At 26.8% G+C, this 20,506-nt stretch overlaps 2 protein-coding genes across 2 annotated transcripts; both read right to left on the bottom strand.

Annotated features, from left to right (window-relative positions):
* Positions 1–5,979: 5,979 nt before the first annotated feature.
* Positions 5,980–11,947, bottom strand: LOC132929649 (cullin-3-B-like). Its single transcript, XM_060995156.1, has 2 exons — positions 8,909–11,947; positions 5,980–6,653 (listed from the first exon to the last, which is right to left on the bottom strand). The coding sequence occupies exon 1, from the start codon at positions 11,326–11,328 to the stop codon at positions 8,947–8,949; it is 2,382 nt and encodes a 793-aa protein (XP_060851139.1). The 5' UTR covers positions 11,329–11,947; the 3' UTR covers positions 5,980–6,653; positions 8,909–8,946.
* A 1,730-nt stretch (positions 11,948–13,677) lies between these two features.
* LOC132923933 (U1 small nuclear ribonucleoprotein 70 kDa) lies at positions 13,678–19,987 on the bottom strand. The gene is made up of 11 exons (XM_060987950.1): positions 19,740–19,987; positions 19,474–19,635; positions 19,268–19,385; positions 19,122–19,186; positions 18,398–18,460; positions 18,251–18,332; positions 16,605–16,706; positions 16,272–16,515; positions 15,130–15,324; positions 14,988–15,070; positions 13,678–13,988 (listed from the first exon to the last, which is right to left on the bottom strand). Exons 2-11 carry the CDS (start codon positions 19,615–19,617, stop codon positions 13,843–13,845), a joined length of 1,242 nt encoding a protein of 413 aa, XP_060843933.1. The 5' UTR covers positions 19,618–19,635; positions 19,740–19,987; the 3' UTR covers positions 13,678–13,842.
* Positions 19,988–20,506: the final 519 nt, after the last annotated feature.

Genomic DNA, 20,506 nt, shown 5'->3' with positions numbered 1-20,506 from the left:
TGATGGCGATTGACGACTGCAGGAACGTCCGAGTGGTCGTGGACGTTTATCTGTACTGAACACAAAAAATAGGCTTGGTTTACACAACGATAATAAAATAATGTGGACAACAAATGTGTATGTGTGTGTAGTTTGCGACTGTGCGAGGGTACGGCTCTGCTCTTGAAGACAGTCACACGAGGGGGTAACACAAAGAAGTGACCATATGGGGGTATTCCATTGGGATCGGCATGCGTGTGTCGAGGAAGGTATAATAGAGAGCACATGTTTGAGATTTTGGAAAAGAGTGAGTGGGGGTGAGAGTGTGATGCTAGAGGGATCGTCGGCGGAATAGAATTGTAGGTATATTCGTATACAAAACCTTTTCAGTTTTTATAACAAAATACACTGCATCAAAAGAACGAATAGGCACTTCGTCATTATAATAGCTAGTATACCTGTTATATTAGGTAGGTACTATAATAATTTTAATTACTATAATTATTACATAAAATTAGAGGTAAGTAATAATATGTTAATAGGTTCTTACATGATATACCTATTGCATATTGCCATATGTATAGGTAATATACAACTATACAAGTGTATATAATTGTCGTCAATAAATAATAATATTATTTTTGCGAATCCATTTCGTACATTGGTAATTTGAATTTTAGAAATATAAATTGTTATTCCAGAATCGGTAGGTATAGACAATAGACAGTTGTATGATATAGGTACAGTTATGTACGTTTCAATAAGTAAAATAAGTCGCATTCGAAAAGAAAAGTACGTAATACAAAATATATCATACTTTTAAGATAAAGATTGTAAAACGTATAATTCTTAAAAAGTAAAATGTTGAACGAATAGTTTGACGAAGGTATCTACCACCAAATTAACGTATATTATGCCACCCCCTTCTTAGAGGACTCGATTTTTTACTGTTTATAATTAATACATAATAATTAATAAGTATAATCTAGTTCGACCATTTTTGGAATTTGTTACATACAACATACTCGTTCAACGAGGAGAAAAATCCATTATTGTGTGGGAGTCAGGGCCGTATTTACAATTTTTGCGCCCTGGGTCAACTATATTTTTACGCCCCCCCCCCCACCCCTCCAAAAAATAGATCTACTTTTTTGATTTTTCTCAATACATTTTTAGTTATAATTCTTTATTTTGCTTTAATTTGTCTATTTGTTGTTTTAATTACTATTATTAAAATGTAGGTTTAAGAGGACGTTATACCCGTATAATATGTTTATCTCTCTCGTACTAATATACCTCAAAGCAAATTTGCGTTCAGCCGAATACATTTTGTGATGTTAGCTTTAATATTCGAGTAAATTTACCTATTATCAAATTTATAGATAAGAATATTATCTATAAAACTTCATATGCTTTTATTGATATTATAACTTTATAAAGTGAGTTATGAACATTTTAATGTTGTAGTGTTTTAAATAGCTATAACTCAATTTAAAATCATAATATCAATAAAATCATACAACATTTTATAGATAATATTATTACCTTTAAATTTGATAATAGGTAAATTTACTTTAATATTAAAACTAACATCACAAAATGTATTCTACTGAACGCAAATTTGCTATGATGTACGTTAGTAAATAGTAAGAGAGAGACAACACATTTACATATGCGTGTATAACGGTCTCTTAACAATATATATTAAACATAAAAAAATCTACAAAAATGAATACAATATGTATAATATGTATATGTAATATACTTATATGTATAACTGCAGGGGGTAGAATATCAACCCCTCACTATTGCTTAAACACCAATTTTAGAAACTTTAAATAGGTATGCAAACAGTACGTGTAAATTAGTACTTAATTAGTATAATTAGTAAGTAGATTCAAAAAATGGATATAATTAATTAAGCGACGAATTAGATTGAAAATACAAATAACTAAAAGAAAAGACGCCCAGAATCTAGAATTGGAAAAGCGTACGAATATTACATCGATTACTTGGTACTAGGTACTATCGCAGGCGACAATTTATAATTATAGGATATTACTTAAAAGTTAAAACTATGAGAAAATGGTTTATTGCCAAAATAATTAAAGTTATCCATTAGACTTATAAATCTAATGACTTAATAATATATGTCTATAGACATCATTTTACATAGTTTAATTGAGATCATAGTGATCATACCAAGCACGGATTCAGGATCAATTTTCGGAGGGGTTGGGTTAAAATATTTATAATACATGAATTAAAAATACATTATAAAATTTATAGTTAGTTTGTTCCTACTTTAAAAATATCTGGAGGGTTGAACCCCAAATCCCCCCTATGTATACGGGCTTGGATCATACACATTTAATAATCTATTTATATGCACTCAAAGAAGAATGTAATTTAATCAACGAAAAACTGGTATGATTTTGATTCAATGAAGTCAACTCATTATATTAAGGTTATTGATTTCATTAAATTAATGAAACTGATAACTCTTGAAAAATAATAAATTTTTCATTAAATCAATTTGGTATGATAATAATTTACAATTTAAAGAAATTATTTCTTTCGTAGTAAGATATCATAATATAATAGAAACAAATATTAACTGTAATTTGTAATAAGATTAATAATACTATCTTTAAAATATTACCTTAATTTCTTTAAACTAAAGATTTAATGTACATACTAGACAAAGGTAAATTTTCCTTCAAAATAATGATTATTTAAAAAAAAGATGCAATGTTATCTTTGAAATGATAAAATTTGTCATACATTTTAAACAATAAAATAGTAAATCAATGGAATGAAATCATAGAAATTTAAACTGTATTTTTTCCGAGTGTGGATATTGAAGCAAAAGAATAAATATTTAAGATCGTCTTGATCGTGCTCATATACCGTAGCTTGATAGTTGGTACTGTTGCAAAAACTTGTTCTGTGTTTTTACCTTATTACCCGGTATCCTTATCTAACGCCGAATTGATTATAGGTAATATGATATTAATAATTAAATAACTAAATAATTTATAATAAATATTTTAACTGTACTATGAATCATATCATAGACAAAGTCCGAGCACATTTTTAGTGTCGGACAAAAAGTCCGAAAATACAAAATATTTCATATAATTCATATTTATTTTAAAAATTTAAAAATGTTTGTAAACATTATATATTATACACATTATATTATTAAATTTATTTCTATTTTCTTATTTTCATTTATAATTACGAGTATATAATTTAATATTTATTACAACATATTAGAATTAGAACAACAATATCAAAATTTATTTGTAACTATACATTTTAACAAACAATGAATTGTATTTTATTTATAAACACGTCAATCTAAACTAAAACTAAAAAAAATAGTATATCATAATTATAATAAAAAAATATAAATTTATCATTATTATAGGTATCTACCTAACTATACTATTAGATATAGTGGATTTCCGTTATATTTTTGTTAGTTATACGAAAATATAATAATATTATGTGTACCTACAGCATTTTTAAATTTTTAAAATAAATATTAATTAGGAATACAAAACATTTTGTATTTTCGGGCATTTTGTCTGACACTAAAAATGTGCTCGGACTTTTTGTCCGACTATACAAATCGAATTCGGATTTTTTGTGCAACTTTTTTTAAAGCGAACTTTTTGTCTATGGACTTTTCGTCCGTGATTCTCAAATAGTATGAGTAGGTACGGCAAAAAACGTTAAATGCATTTAACTTTAAAATTTCATATATTAATTAAGTATAAATATATTATAATAAGTCACTTGTTAAATTACATGAATAAATAATAATAAAAATAAATTATAGATATCATCATTCTTATTTCCTTCTAAAAATACTAATTTTTCAAGAGTATGATGTCTGATAATTTATTCCTGGTAGGATTATTAGTAAATCCTGCCGGGGATATACAGATATAGGTAACTATATAAGTTAATATGGCTATTAGGTTGAAAAATAATTTCGTACAAGTTGTACTGCAATTAAATTATGGATTCATAAAATTAATTTTTCAAAGTATCGAATATTTTTTGACACAATTATTTTATGAAATACTCGATATATTGACTAAAAATGTATCACGATACAGGATACTCAATACTTCATATAATTGTATCGAGATACAAGATACATGATACATTTGTATCTTAGATACTTGTATCGAAGATATTGCCCAACCCTGACTATGATGTATTAATATTCAGGATCAACAACCGGCGGAATCTAGCTTAAAAAATTCATCACAATAATCATTGTTTCTTACAAGTAAAAAGGTTATTTCGATGGATGTAAATATGTGATATACTTACTAATTAGCACAGTACCTATTAATTATATTATCATCATCGTAGTCATTAGTAAATTAATATAGAAATAATAAAGTAGGTACCTATACTGACTTATCTAGTATCTACTCTATGAAACTAACTTTTGTATCATTGTAGTATTATACTAATAATGGCTAATGAATAATGAATATATTAGCAAATATGAAATAGACCATAGTATTTTCAAATTTAGAGTTATTAGTCTTTATTCTTTTAAAATGTATCAACTATTTTATTTGGTCCTTTCAGAGTTCAGAGCATAATATAATTTTTTAGTCTGTAAATATACAATGACTTGTTTCAAAACATTATCAAGAAGAAGGTTTAGGCGTTGTGCCCCTCTTCCAAAAAAAATTATTTTGTTTTATAAATGTTTTCACTAGCACAATTCAATTATAATATCGATTCTTTGTTATGTACACATAAATGTATGTATTTACTTACCCTATCTCCTACTAACCAATGAAACCTAATTACACTAGTTCCTCCAACAATAAATATTGTTAGATTAGGTAAAAACAAATTTACATTTCAATTATTTCAATGTTGCAACATTTTAATAGTAGGTATATATCACTTTTTTTAGATTCTGAACGGAGTGATGAATGTATTGATTTTACAATGATGTGTGTTTTTTTTTTGTCTGTCATCACGTTTTGAAGTAGTAATAAATAATGCTTCGATTTTTGACTTCAGCCCCTCTTTGAATAGTAAAATTCATCTAGTTGGTACTTTGGGAGGTCAAAGTAAAAGCATCGGGAAAAACCCTAAAAAATAACGGAAAACGGGAATTTTTACGCATAACCATTTTTCGACAAAATCGATTTTTTTATTTTGCTGTAACTCAAAAACAAATCATTGTAAATACCTGAAATTTTCACCAAATGTTTATATTGTGGTTATCTATTTACGATTAAATTTTGACCTTTTTAAGCTACTTATAGACAATTGAAATTTTCGACTTTTCTAAGGTTTATTTTCTTAAAATGCCGATAAAAAAATTTGGCTATCCAAAAAATCTTTAAAATTTAATACAAGGTTTATTATAAGTTGTACTTATCGTAGTAAAAAAAAAATCAAAAATCGTTAGTCACAATTTTTGTTTATAAGCATTAAAGTTCAAATGTTTACAAAATATATCAAAATCACGAAAATTTGCAAAGAATTTTGAAGTTGAAAATTTATAAAATTTTTGTGATTTATACTTAAGGTTCAAAAATCCAATAATAGGTTATCCATAAGTTTTCCTTCAAGTAACTGTAAAAAAAAAATTCAATTGTCAATATAGAAAACATTTTATGAGCGTATGAAATTTAATTTTTTACGAAATCGCGTAAAATAACGATATATTACAATTTAAATATAGGTAATAATATAATATATCCAACTAATTATCATTGACTGACAAATCGTCTCCGTTCAGAATCGTTTTTCGTATACAATGATACCCGTCATTGCATTCAAATTTAACACATCCATTATAGTGACCAGTGACCTACTCTCCATCTCTACTATACAGCAGAGCGATACCCACTTGCCCACTTTTTTAAATGATTATTGTATAAAAAATTAACAAATAGTTTTAGTACAATGAAGATACTTATGACCTATATTAAATATACAGCAATAAAATAAATGCATTTTATTTTTATTTATAAACAATGATATATTACATATTTAAAAAAATTAAAATCAAAAACTATTCAATGTTATATATATATATATAACATACAATATAGGCATACAAATTAACTGTATATGTATATTAATTTTATTATAATATACAAGTGTAATAATCATGACGTTTATTTCAATATCTTGAAAAAATGTTATTTTAAAAACTGCACCTTAGCACAGAGACGTTAATGATCCACATTATGAAAATTGTATATTATTTGTTGGAAACCAAATCAATTCATACTTGACAATATAGCATAAAAAAAAATTGTATACCTACTGGTTATACAAATAATGAATACAATTAATTTTACAATTAAATTTAACATTTCAAATTAGCTTATTTATTCATATTTGAAAAGTAAAATTTTTCAAAGTTAAATCAATCTTGTTTAAAGACTGAAGCTAAAAATGTATAAGCTACAACATATTCAATAATTACATTTTAATAGAGATAATATTTAAGTATCACTGTATTATATTTTAAACATTAAAAAAAAAAAAAAATTATAAAATAATTGGTAAAATACATGGTTTTTTTTATTAAATTAAAACCAAATATAAAAGTAATTTTGAAAATTATGTGTTCTTCAGTATTTTAAAATTTATTCTTCTTGAATATCAATAACCTGCGGACAAAATATAAAATGTTTTATTATAGTACATTCAACATAATAAACATTATAATACATAAAATCTTGTATGTCAAAACTATTTTTATTTGAAATAAAACTATACATAGCTTACATTCAATCAATTAATTTAAAAAAAAAACTAAATTGATTAATATTAGTTATGTTTAAATTTTTTACTTAAAATAATAATTAATAAAAGTATATCTAATACACCTAGGTAAATAATATTTATTATATTCAAATTTTCTAGTGTTTGTTTTAAACATTATTCAATAAAATTATAGTAGTTATCTGTAAACATTTTACATACCTACACATAATTAACATTTATAATAATAAATATATAATACAAAATTGGGACAATAAGTTGGTTGGCAAACAAATGGGAAACTGTTAAAGCTTAATGAGAAGGTGAAATTTTGAGACCCAAGAATTGTTTTAAAAAAATTATTAAGATTCAGTGGTTTTTCTAAGGCTTCTTTCATTATTCTTTTCCTGAGATTACTGGAAAAATCTAAAATGTTATATACCCATAGGCATCGATATACCAAACATAAACATTACATTTTAAGACATAAAAAAAAAAATTAAAATATTATATATAAATATAAATATGGTTTGGTACCCTATTTTATTTGTAACTCTCAATAGTAAAATTATTATTTTAATTAATTTTAAAATTAAGTAATTTATATGTTTATTTTATAAGCAGTTTAATTAATATAAATGTATTTAATATACCTAGTCAATATTTATATTTATTTTACACAAATTTTAATTTCAGTAATAATACATGTTTAACTTATTAAATTATATAAATTAAAAAAAAAAGGAAACATCTTGGTATTTTACATTATATTTAATGAAAGTAATATCATTGATTAATTATTAAGTTTCCTGCACGCTAAAAAATATATTATGACATCAAACAAGGATAAGACTAGAACTGTATTTATTTTTAGTCTATGAGCAAGTATGGCACTTCTAGTACTTGATACAGGTTAGGATATTATATGGGACTAAATAATGTATATTATTATAAATTTATAACATACCTAACAATTAATTTTGTTATGTTTTATTCACCATTAACAATAACTAATTGAATCTATAATAAGTCATAAAATATACGTTAAATAATAAATCATGTCATGAGATAAATTATTGTAACAGATTGATATTTTTAAGTATTTTTCCTATTTTACAAGAGAATAACCTAATTATGAGTTAAAAGGATGCTACATACATGTATTATCTTTAAAAACAAAGAGCGTAGAAAATTGATGTTCATAAGAATTTTTGTGTTATTAATTTCAATTTTAAATAAATTACCCTATTATCAAATTTAAAAGTAAGAATATTATCTAGTCGTCTAATGGACTAAAATTAATATTTTAATTTTGAAGTCTGTTATAACTTATAAATTAGGACTATGTAAAATATTATAATTTTCAAACGCTTATAACTTATCTTAAAATTTAAATATTAAATAAAAGTCTAAAACACGCTTTATATAATAATCTTACCTATATGCATTTGATAATAAGTCAATTCACTGTTATATTTAAACTAACAAGACAAAATGGATTTTTATTTAAAATAAATTTTCTGTTGTGTTTATAGGATAGAGATGACATATGACAGGTTTTGAGATCTTTTTAAACAAAATATAAAATGTTTGAAGAAATATCAATTTTTATTTCATACGTTTTGTTATGTTTGAAAAATTAATAAATTATGTTTACACACAAATACAATACAATAGGATTGTATTGTATGTTAGAAGCATATTGGGATACAATTAAAGTTAAAATTGGATGTATATTATAACTTATAAGTTCTTTATATTTTATTGTACACTTGTAACATGGCCAATAGAATAACATAACTTTCATAATATTACAAATATCAAATAATAGTAAGATTACTATTTTCAATTATGACAACAAAATGTTGACCTTTACATTAAATATATTTTATACATTAGTTATATGCAAGTTCATAAAATTATTGTGGGCATTTCATACAAATTTATGAAATCATTAAATTAAATTTATATATAATATATAGATTTTACATGTAAATATATTTAGATATTTCTGCTCGTAAGTACTTATGATGCATTATATATACATATATATAAATAAATATATTAATATATATAAATAAATATATAAATATATATATATATAATTATATTACAAATTTATCTCATTGCTATATAAAAAATTATTGGTTAAAATATTTACCTTATTTATACAATATAGATGGTGGTACGATAGAATATTTATGCAACATAATTGTAAGTATTTCGATCTTCTGGTGTGCGTGCTAAATACTCTCTTTCGATTAAACATTCAATACGTTTCTTAATAAGAACAGGCGAAGGCATAAACCTAGATCTTAATTGTTCTGTTACCTCCATAATAAGTGTATTGTGTGTTAATTTTTTACGAGCCTTCATAATGCGTACGAGGGCTGCTTCTATTTCATGTTTTCGATCTTCTTCTACTTTGTCTTTAGTCTTCTTCCGCTCTGGTTCGTTTTCTCCTTTGGTAGTAATCGACTGAATTTTAACACGATACAATTTTGAAGTATATGACTCATTAACAGAAAACTCATGATGTGGTTCAATATCTTTTGTTTTGGGACTCTTCAACAATACCCTTTGTGACGGCTTTCCCATTGCTAAAGATTGTAATGCCCTAGTTAAGTCTTTTTCATTGATGTCAGTTTCATTCATTATCATTTCCATTGTCATCTTTTCATAACTGTTAAACAACATCAATATTGCCATCTGATAAGTTGATACTTGGAAAATATGCTTACGTACAGATGAATTAGAATTGTTCATGCTAGTACCAGAGATAGACGATGTCGACACAACAGTACTACCACTTCCATTTGAACTAATTACAGATGTCGCACTATTCTCTCTACGGTTGTCATTGAAAATAGCAGTTAAATCTGCAGAACCTAATTGTGGTTGAAGTCGAAGTTGCCTGCCATTATGTTTGCCCAGATAAAATGTTCTAAATTCTTCATATGCCAAACGTGCTATGCTTGGAACATTGCACTTTGGAGTAGTTGTTGGTAATGGCCAAAATCCAGTAGTTAGTACGCGAACTGATAAGTCAATATTATTGCAATTAGATGATGGCGAATTGGACAGGTACAATTTGAACGAATCCATAATAGTATTTGACAAAGACATGTCTTTAAACATACCTTCTAGTTTGGAAGTAAATTGACATCCACATTCAGTTTTTAACTTTGAGATCATATTTTTCTCATTATCATCACTCACAGACTTGTTCAACAACAATCTTTTAGCTAAATGTTGTTTGTAGTATGTTTCAAAAACGTCTTTGTCCTGTAGAAATCGGAACAATACCATGGCTTTATCAAGCACAGGTTCTAGATCATTTTCATCAATACCACGCACTCCTTTTTTCAATTTATCATCAATAAATAATGACATATATTCAGGAGACTTTGAGTTAAGATTAAGAAAATGTTCAAAATCTGAAGATATTGTTTGTTTAAACATTTTATCACTTCCAAACGAATTATACAAAAAATAATCCAATTTATCTTTGAGATCTAATAAGCTTTGTACATAAGTGACGGGATTTAAATCAGTCTCGTCTTCTTTGACTAAAGATCGGCCTTCTTCTCTTAAATACTTACTTAAGCAATCAGACATGGTCTTTAAACCATCAGACAAATTGCTCAATAACTTATACATACAGGCCAGATCTTTTGTTCTCTGATTCTTCAACATGAAAACAAATCCAGAGTTTTCCATTTCAACAATAGTCTTCATATGCTTTTTAATAAGCTCTTCTTCGACTACTTGAATCACACGGCTTTCAGTAGAAACATCAAGGTAATTTTTAGCTCGTTCAGCTTCTTCATTTATTCGAGATTCAGCTTTTTTAATATAAATGGAAGCACTATTTTCAGCCAAAAGCATTTGACTTTCAACATTATAAAATTCACTAGACTGAGCGAGGAACGGACGTTCAAAATCTTCTTGATAAACTATCCTATTTTGTATACCTAATATCATAAGCATTTGGCAGGCATTCTTAAGTGCAATACGGTCTATTACTTCACCGTTTCTTTCTTTCATCACCATGCTCAACAGTGTCTCGCGTAAGTGATCTCGTATACGATCATGCCGCACAATTATGTCACGAAAGAGCACAAGTCCAAGATTATAAACACTGTCGACTTCGTTGTTCTTCACATACACCTTGTCCATATACATGAGAATGTCTCTAATCATGACCATAGATGTTTGGTGGTCCCTCCAACACTCATCCAAGGTTTGCAGGAAGTTATTGTTTAGAGCAACGAGAACGTCCTCTCGCACCTTGGTTTCCAAGTGTATAGAAACAGTCTCCCTCATACCATTGTATAAGCGTTCACCGTGCTTTAACAATATCATAGTGTATGCATTTCGATACAGTTCTTCAAAGCTCAGACATGAGTTGTTTTTCTTGTGTATTTCCTGTATGGCATTTTTCAGCATTGCCCAAGTGGTGTCAACAAACTTCTCGTCAGTGCGAGACGGGAACGCCTTGACACGCATGTTGCCCCTCTTCTTTGGCACAGTACTATTCATGATACTACTGCGTCTCCTTCCCAATGGGTCACTACTCATAGTTGGCACGCAATCACCATCAGTGCAAGATGGTCGTCTGTTAAATCAAAGTGGTCGAATGTATAAAAAAACATATCACATCAATCTAGACACAAATAAATGATCTTGCAGTACTTAATAGTGGTCCTTGGAGATTTTTCGTGCACAACCTAGGGATGGGAGGGGGTAGAAAAATCGGAGACCGAAAAAAATACCCGTATATATAAGACTCCGTTCCTCCTCTTCTTGGCGATGTACTGGTGAATATCAACTATTATTTCCGGACTACAATAGTCGTGATCTGATCCCTCAGATCGTTTTGCCGTAACCGCAGTGCACTTAGCGAGCACGGAGTCTGAATGATACCGCAGGTGCAACGATAAACTAAAACTGATGCGGCAACATAGAGCAGCACGATCAATTTCAGACACACGGACACTTTCACATGAAATGAAGCAATGACCAGTCGAAAAAAATATCTCAAATTTTCAACGCGTTTAAATCATTTAATTTGACTATGTTTCAAAACATAAGAACACACTACTATCAGTATAATATTGTACACTATGAAATTAGTAGTAAGAATATTGTAGTATTGTATAGTCTACAGTGGTGGCGAAAATAATAAAGTGTACATACAAATATACAATACAAAATGTATAATACATTTAATGTCTTTCACACGATTTTTTTGCTGTTCGTTAGGTTATGTTGGTTATCACGGGTCTGTCGTGGTTTTTGTTCCATGAAAATCGTGGCTAAATTCGAAAATCCTCGTCGTACGGGGTCACTGAGAGAGAGACGTGGAGACTCAATAAGTGTCTTACAGGTTACAGGCCTACAGCAATCTGCACTTCTGCAGCAGTTAGCTAACGTCACTCAACTCAAATTTATGATGATTCCGTGGGGGGAGGAAGGACAGATCCCAGTATCCCACAATCCCAAATAATATTCAAGTTTTTCAAAAATGATTTATATAATTATTATTATAACTTTTAAGTTTTAAGTCAATATACACCTTACGCGTTACCGTACGACAACGTGAATAAGTTCATAGAATAAATATAAATAGACAACATTCATTATTTTAAAACTAATATATATGTTGAAAATATCATTATTGTATATAGCTAAATTTGTAGTATACCTAAAAATTGTACCTATGTGCCAGTGAATGTTTTTGAATTACAACAAAATAATTAATATCATTATTCATTATTAAAATATGTAATTTTATCAACATTTTAGCTTTAAATATTTATAAAACATAATTTATTGATAGTATATTTTTTAGATTTTATAGTTTCATTGTGAACTACTCCAGGGAACATCATATTAACTTTTCAAATTTAAGCTATAAAAATTGAAGATTTTATAAATTTTATACTACAAAATACTTGTAATTTGTAACTTTTTGTGATTTTGACGTATTTCGTAAAAATTTGAACACAAAAGAAAATAATTCATTATTGTAAATCTATTCATTCATTACTTTGCTTGTAATCAAAAATGTACCTCGCCTAGCCCCCCATCACCAAAAAAAAATATAACTACTAAACATAGTTTGAGTTGTCAAACTATACTCTATTTTATTAGTCGAAACAATAATTTTAAATTAGATATTGTCAATCGAACTAAGTAATCAATTAATTATTTTATAATTTAAAATATTGAAGTTTAATTCTAGAACATTCGGCTATCCAACACAATCAGGGTGCAATATTAAAAAATTAAGTCAGTTGTCCTAGCCAGCTGGGCATAAGCCAACTTAAGCGTCTACAATTTTACATCCATGATATTATTGGGAATAGAATTAAATTTACTTTAAATACTAATCAGATACCATAATTGATAATATGCATAATACTGATGATTATGTCTTATGTGTTGTCACTAATTGAACATAATAATCAAAAGCATTATTTTTGCATAACATTTACATATCAAGTAATGAAATATATAAATTTTTATCCATACAAAACATTAACTAGGTTGTACCTAAATCAGTTAAAATATTTAAGACAATTTATTAATATGAGTATATTTGTCTTATGAGAACCACTAATGACCAAATTAAAACTATTTTAAGTTTTTTTAGTTCTGACAAGAGAAAAACTACAATAAAAAGTATTTAATACACTATATATAATGTTATAATTTACTTGTAATTTTAACAACTTAAGTAACCACAAGTGTATTTTTTAATGATACACTTATATGAACTGTTCAATTTTTACAATACTGATACATTATTCATTTATTAATATTAATGATTTGTAACAAATAAGTAATTAATTGTTTTTTACCATATTATATGTATATAGGAAGTAATATACAAGGAATATCAATAGATAACAAAAAAAAAAAAAATTGAAGATGTGGAATTTATTTACTTACTAATACATAGAAACAAAAACTTGTTTTGAAACATTGAACTAAACAATAATTATTACTTTTTTTTTTAATTTTCCATTTTTCTTAAGTTTTACAATTTGACTTATGTAAAAAATAGACAATATAGTACAAGACAGTCTATTAAATCATATTATTACTATAACGGCCACCATTTGAATTTTCTTCATCGGGTTCTTCCTTTTTGACCATATCTGGATCATATTCATCATGAGGACTGTTGTAATTATCATAGTCATTATTGTAATTGTCATAATTGCTGTCATATTCTAAAAATAAAAAAATTAGATAAATATTTCAAAATATTATTTACAATAAGTACTTAAACAGTAAAAATAATTTGATATTTTTAAATTTTAAATAGTCAAATATTTTTAATTTAAACATAACAATTACAAGTTATATCATAATTCTTTAAAAATAACGAGTATTTTAAGTTATTTAGCATGTTAAATGCCATATCTTATTTAGTAAATTTCTCATGGATCAAATTCATTTTTAAATAATTGCTTAAATATTATCAAATGTATAGGTTTATAGTGCAAAATATTTCATCTTATTTTTCAAGGACACTAAATTAAATAGATATTTAAAACAATAATATTTTGGGATCAGAGCTTAAAAAATAAACTATGAATGAGAGACAAAGACATCTAATGACCAATTATGTAAACAAACTATTGAGTTATATAATGTCCATCATAACTGTCAACATGTTAAGAGAACGTTATACCCGAATGTGTTGTCCCTGTCTTACTAACGTACATCACAGCAAATTTGCGTTCAGCAAGAACACAGTTTGTGATGTTAACTTTAATATTAGAGTAAATTTATCCACTATAAAAATTTAAAGATAAGAATATTATCTAGGAAATGTCATATGGTTGTATCGATATTATATAATTTTAAAGTTGTAATATTTTACATGGCTATAATTGAATAAAAACTTTAAAATTATAATATCAATAAAACTATATGACATTTTCTAAATAATATTCTTACTTTTAAATTTGATAACACAGAAATTTACTCTAATATTAAAACTAACATCACAAAATGTGTTCTGCTGAACGCTAATTTGCTATGATGTACATAACAAATAACACATGCGGGTTGAATCCTCTTGAAAATATTTAAGTTGAAAAATATACCTAATCTATACATAGATTAAAACACTTTTTCTACCGGTGTTTTAAAACACAAAACTAAATATAGTACATCATTATAAAACCAATCCATTGCACAGAATCTAAAATAAATAAACTAACCATCAACAGGTTCTTGTTTAATGTGAATTTTGTCATCACGTTCAGAGTTGTCTTTATCATGTTTGTCACGGCGATCTTTACTCCTGTAGAACACAAAAGTTTTAGTTTATGAAATAGCTACAAAATTAAAATGACACTTTACTTGTCTCGGCGATGATGATCTCTTTCTTTGCGATCCTTCTTACGTTCACGGTCCCTAGACCGACTACGTTTCCTTTTTCTTTCACGATCATGATCTTTATCTCTAGATTTAGAAACAGGAACCTCTTCAACTTCATCATACTCTACATCTCTAGCACGGTCTCTACTACGACGTCTCTTGCGTTCACGTGAACGTCTGTAATAAAGTTTGAATATATTAATGAAATTATTGTATCTTATCAACATAAATCCACTTTACTAAGCACCTTTTGTTTAAATTATTTTAATTTTTTATTTCATAAGTAGAATTTAATAACAAATTTTAAAATAATGTATAACTTTTCCCTTAAAATTGGTTTTTACCCAGTCATCTACCCAAGGTGTTTTTGCATAGCAAATTAGAGGATATTTTTTATTTGCAAATGAAACAAATCAACAAGTATCAATCAACAGATGTACTTTTTTAAATTAGGAAATACATTTATTTGAATTTTTAAAGTGTATAGTTATGTAAATAAATAATAAATTAATGATAGGTAATTAAAATTTCAAAACTGATAATTTTTGAAAATGTTTAAATTGATTTTCCTAGGATTCTAAAAAAAAAAATTCTAAAAGAAAAGATGCCTGACAAAGTACATTTGATATGGTATAAATCATTTCTTTAGCATACATTAATAAAACTAAAAAAATAATTATTTTATTTTCAAAACTAGTTTGACTTTAAATATCATGGTGATTCAGATTTAAAACAAGTATTTAAAAATGTTAGGTGTTAAATTAGATACGTACTAATTCTAATAAAAAACTAAGCATTATTTTAAAATGTAAAAAAAAAATGGTTCAAGTAACTCAGTTATAAATCTTAAGATTAACACTTTGAACAATGTTAAATGTTAGAAAAAAATAATAATAGGAAAAAATTTAAATAGGAAAAAAGATGTAAAATCAAGTTTGTTTTAGAAATAATTTTTAAAGTATTATCTAATAACAGAATAAAATAAACATACTATGTTTACAACAAAACCAAAATGTTATATCAGTTAAGTTATACACACACACAATGATATTTGATACTTGATAGTTTAACCAATGGTTTTATTTAATTATTATGTGTAAATTATAAATATATTTAATACATACGACTTAGAACGGTGACGTTTTCTTTCACGGTCTCTACTACGAGGACGTCTTGGTTCACGTTCACGATCTCTATCTCGATCACGATAATCACGTTCACGATCTCTTTCTGTAGTAACACTACGTCCAGAACGACTACCGGCCATTTCACGGGCATACCTTTCTCTTTCTCGTTCATTATCTTCCCTACCTGAATGTTTCAAATTTACTTCTGGTCCACCTCGTCTTGTACCCCCTAATCCACCTCCTAAATTAATAAATAAAAATCCATTAATGTAAAATTATAATAGTTGTTATTATCTAATATTAATTAGATTAAAAATAAAATTAATTTACCTAATCTTCTGGGAAGCCATCCTTTGACTGTGCGTGCTCTCTCAACATCCACCAATACTCTTCGTCCATCAATCTTTTTTCCATCAGCATGTTTATATGCAGCTATAATAAATATTATTGGGGGAAAACAATTAGACTGAACTAAGACTGTATATAAAAACCTTGCTGACCATAAGAAAATTGAAAATTGAATAGTACCCGTCCCGATTCAAATGAAAATGTGTAACTAGTTAATGAAATTCTTGAACAAAATTTGTTAATTGAAGAGTTGATAAGATAGCACAGATTGTATCTTTGAAATGTATTGGAACAAATTTAAAGTACATCAGAACCAGGACTTACCAACCTCATAAAATCAAAATTGTAATTCTCGTAGAAAAAATTAGAAAATAATCAAATATTTAAGTACCTACCAATTATACTTATTTGCTATTCCCAGATTGTTTTTTTAGCGCAGTTTGTAATGCCAAGTGAATCCAAAATTTGTCGATTTTTTTTTTTTTTTACTTTACCTGGGACGCCAATACTTACACATGGGCGCAAAATTATTTTATTACCCAGTAAAATTAAGAATAAGAAGAATGTGTAAATGAAATAAAAATATCACGTATTCTTTCACCAATATCACATTATCTTACCTTAGCATATATTCATGCTCGAAAGAATAAAATAAAATATAAAATATTATACTATTATTTAAAAAAATAACATTACAGTTTACCATATTCTGTAATATCCCCAAGTTGTGTAATATCCCATTAATTATTTTATTTTTTGTATATATATTAACTAATGTAAGTTAAAATGTATTTTTAAGTTAAAAAAAAAAAAAATAAATAAATAAATAACACTTGTTCACCAATAAATACGGGTTATTGAAAAAACTAATAAGTAATGCACATTTAAAAATGCATTGTACTTGAGAAAATTTTTGGAAACTGAAATGATGGGTTAATTTATTTTGTAATTTGTATGTTGGGCTTACCACACATACAAACCTATTATCAACAAAGTCGTCTACGTATAATCACAGGGTCATTAAAGAAGCTCCAATCAGCGAGCTCTTCACAGTTCACTGCATCAAGAACAAAATACAATTATTAAAACTGTACCAGAATGTTTTATTTTTAAATTTTGAATTTTAAAGATCATTGTTTTTAAGAACGCGCAAGGGTTGATATAAAACAAGTATTTAAAAAATAATTTTTCAAAACTGGCGAGTCTTTAGATTTTGAATTTTTTAGAATAATCTTTAGTTAAATTAGAGGAATAAATTGATTATACTAATCCATATATATATTTTGAAATTGTTATAATTTCTGTTTGCCAAAATGACCAGTTATTAACATTATAAAAAGCACAATAAATAGTATATCTGTTTGTGTATAGGTTGTTATAATGTTAAGCAAATTTGCATTTTGTTTATACTTAAAAATCAAATTAGTGGATAAGGTAGAAATTTTTTAATAATTATAAAATTAAAAATTAAATGTCCAGGTACGTAGGTTGAAAAACAACAAATAAATTCCAAAATATTCACAGGCCAGTAAAATCAATTTTGTTAGATTTTAATCTCAATAATCGCCATTTGAGACCACCAGGTCAATTTTTGAAAATAAAAAATAATTTAAACATTAATTACTTACAATGCATATCACGTTCATATTCGTACTCAATGAAAGCATACCCTCTCGGTTTACCATCAATCTTATTATGTGTGACAACAATCTGTATAAATAAAATACAAGAGTAAATTAATATCAAATACAGAATATTTAAATAAAATAATTTACCTTTTTTATAGGACCATAAAGTTCAAATTCTCTTCGTAATTTTGATTCAGATGTATCATAATTCTGAAATACAATAATATATGCATATATGTATAACTTGCACTTATTAAAATTAAATAGGTAGGAACAGTTTTTTATTTTTGTAATACAATTTGAGAATAATATAGAAATCTCTAGATATATTACTTATTAAAGTAATAAGAATAGTGTAATCTATTAATGTCATATAAAACTTTTCATCATCATACAATTTGATATTAAAATAACATAATATACAATAATAATCATTATTAATAAAGCACGGTATTACAATATTTATATAATTTTTTTAGCTACAATAGTAGTGTAGCATTTAAATGAATGTTTTAATGTTATATTGATTTTTGTAGTATGTTATTTTTGTGTTTCAGTTAATTTATGAGAGAAAATATATTCTGTTATTTAATATTTAGTAACAAAGCAATACTAAATTATTTAAAATATAGTAGTTTTTTTTTGTCAATTAGCAATAAACTAATAAAGTACCATAAATTTCAAAATTGAATTTAATGATTTTTATAACTCTAATTAGGATAATATTATATTCTAACTAATGTATGATTAAAATTTAATAAATATTAAATCAAGTTTCTTGGGATTATTTCAATTATAATTGTAAATTGGGAATTAAAAATAAGTAATATAAGAATAGTATACAATCTGTAAAAACTACAAAATTACTTACAATTCTAGCAACAAATAATGTTTTGAATGGATCTGTTGTAGCATTCGCAACTGAATGTGGTTCCCCTAAAATGGAACAAGAACAAATATTTATTTATACTCTATAAATGTTACATAAACAAAAAAAGGCATTAATCATATGCTTACATAGAGCAATTTCTTGTTCTAATTTGTACGCCACCTGTTCAGCCTTTTCGCGACGACGGCGCTCTAGTCGTTCTTCTCGGGTTTCAATTTTTGTTGGAGGAGGCGTGTCTTCAGGGTCCTTTGGAAAACAAAATTACGAAATTAGTACAAGAAGTAATAAAAAAATTGGCAAGACTCGATTCAACGTTAAGTTTGGCCATACTTACTTCGAACAAATCCATAAAACTCCCGACGCCTAAGTATCCACGGGTTTTCTTTTCGTGAGGCAATTTGGCAACCGGCGGCAGGTAAGGGACTGGGTCCCTCGGCGCGAAAAGCGCCAACAAATTGGGCGGAAGAAATTGAGTCATCGTATGATGTTCGAATTACTTGTGGTTCAGCGGTTAAAAAGTGGTTGGAGGTTAATCACCAAAGCAAACCATTGAAAAAAATAAATAAGATCAACAACTACCTACGAGTTGTTACAACTAACCAATTGGGCCGATTCCGTCAATTGACTATCGATAATCACTTATTCACTCTATCACAAAAAACACGCACTAGCTAATGGCTATTCGCCTAAAATGAAGTGACATCTAATGGAATACACACAAAAAGAATAACAAAACACATTTACATTGAAGTTGAAGCAATGAGTATTGACGAGTTTACAACAGCACTATGGTTTCGGTCTACGAAAGACCAACTACTTAATATTTATACCGTACACTGTCGAATAACATAAATGGTCGACCATTTTAATCAAAAGTCATGGAATAAAAGAAACTACCAAACACAAACTGTATACACTGGATCACTGCCTTTTGTTCTACAAATTTTTTCCTAAATCAACTTGTTCTAATGATATTAATTTCCAAATTTTACCTTTTCCAACGCATATATTTGTCGCACGGACTAAGATACTATTTTGGTAGTTTGTCGAAAAAAAATTGTTCCGATCACGATTATAAAGAACGTAAAATCGTATAATCGTGATTCCGATGGATATTTTTTCCCATTATATCTATTCACATACACCTTAGTTCCAATGAACGTTTATTCCATTATTTATTTGTTCCACACGATTTATTAAATTTTTATACAAATAAATATTTGATACGTGTTCATTCGCACATGATAGACTTTGAGTACTTGGATTAAATATTAATCAGAAAATAAATGTGCGGGAAAAAATTTGAATTGCATATAGTTTCCTCATAAGAGACTTATACCACTGATTATACAAACAAAAATAAACTA

The sequence above is a fragment of the Rhopalosiphum padi genome, chromosome 1 (genome assembly GCF_020882245.1).
Source record: "Rhopalosiphum padi isolate XX-2018 chromosome 1, ASM2088224v1, whole genome shotgun sequence".
NCBI lineage: Eukaryota > Metazoa > Arthropoda > Insecta > Hemiptera > Aphididae > Rhopalosiphum > Rhopalosiphum padi.
This window is presented reverse-complemented; position numbering and strand designations above follow the sequence as displayed.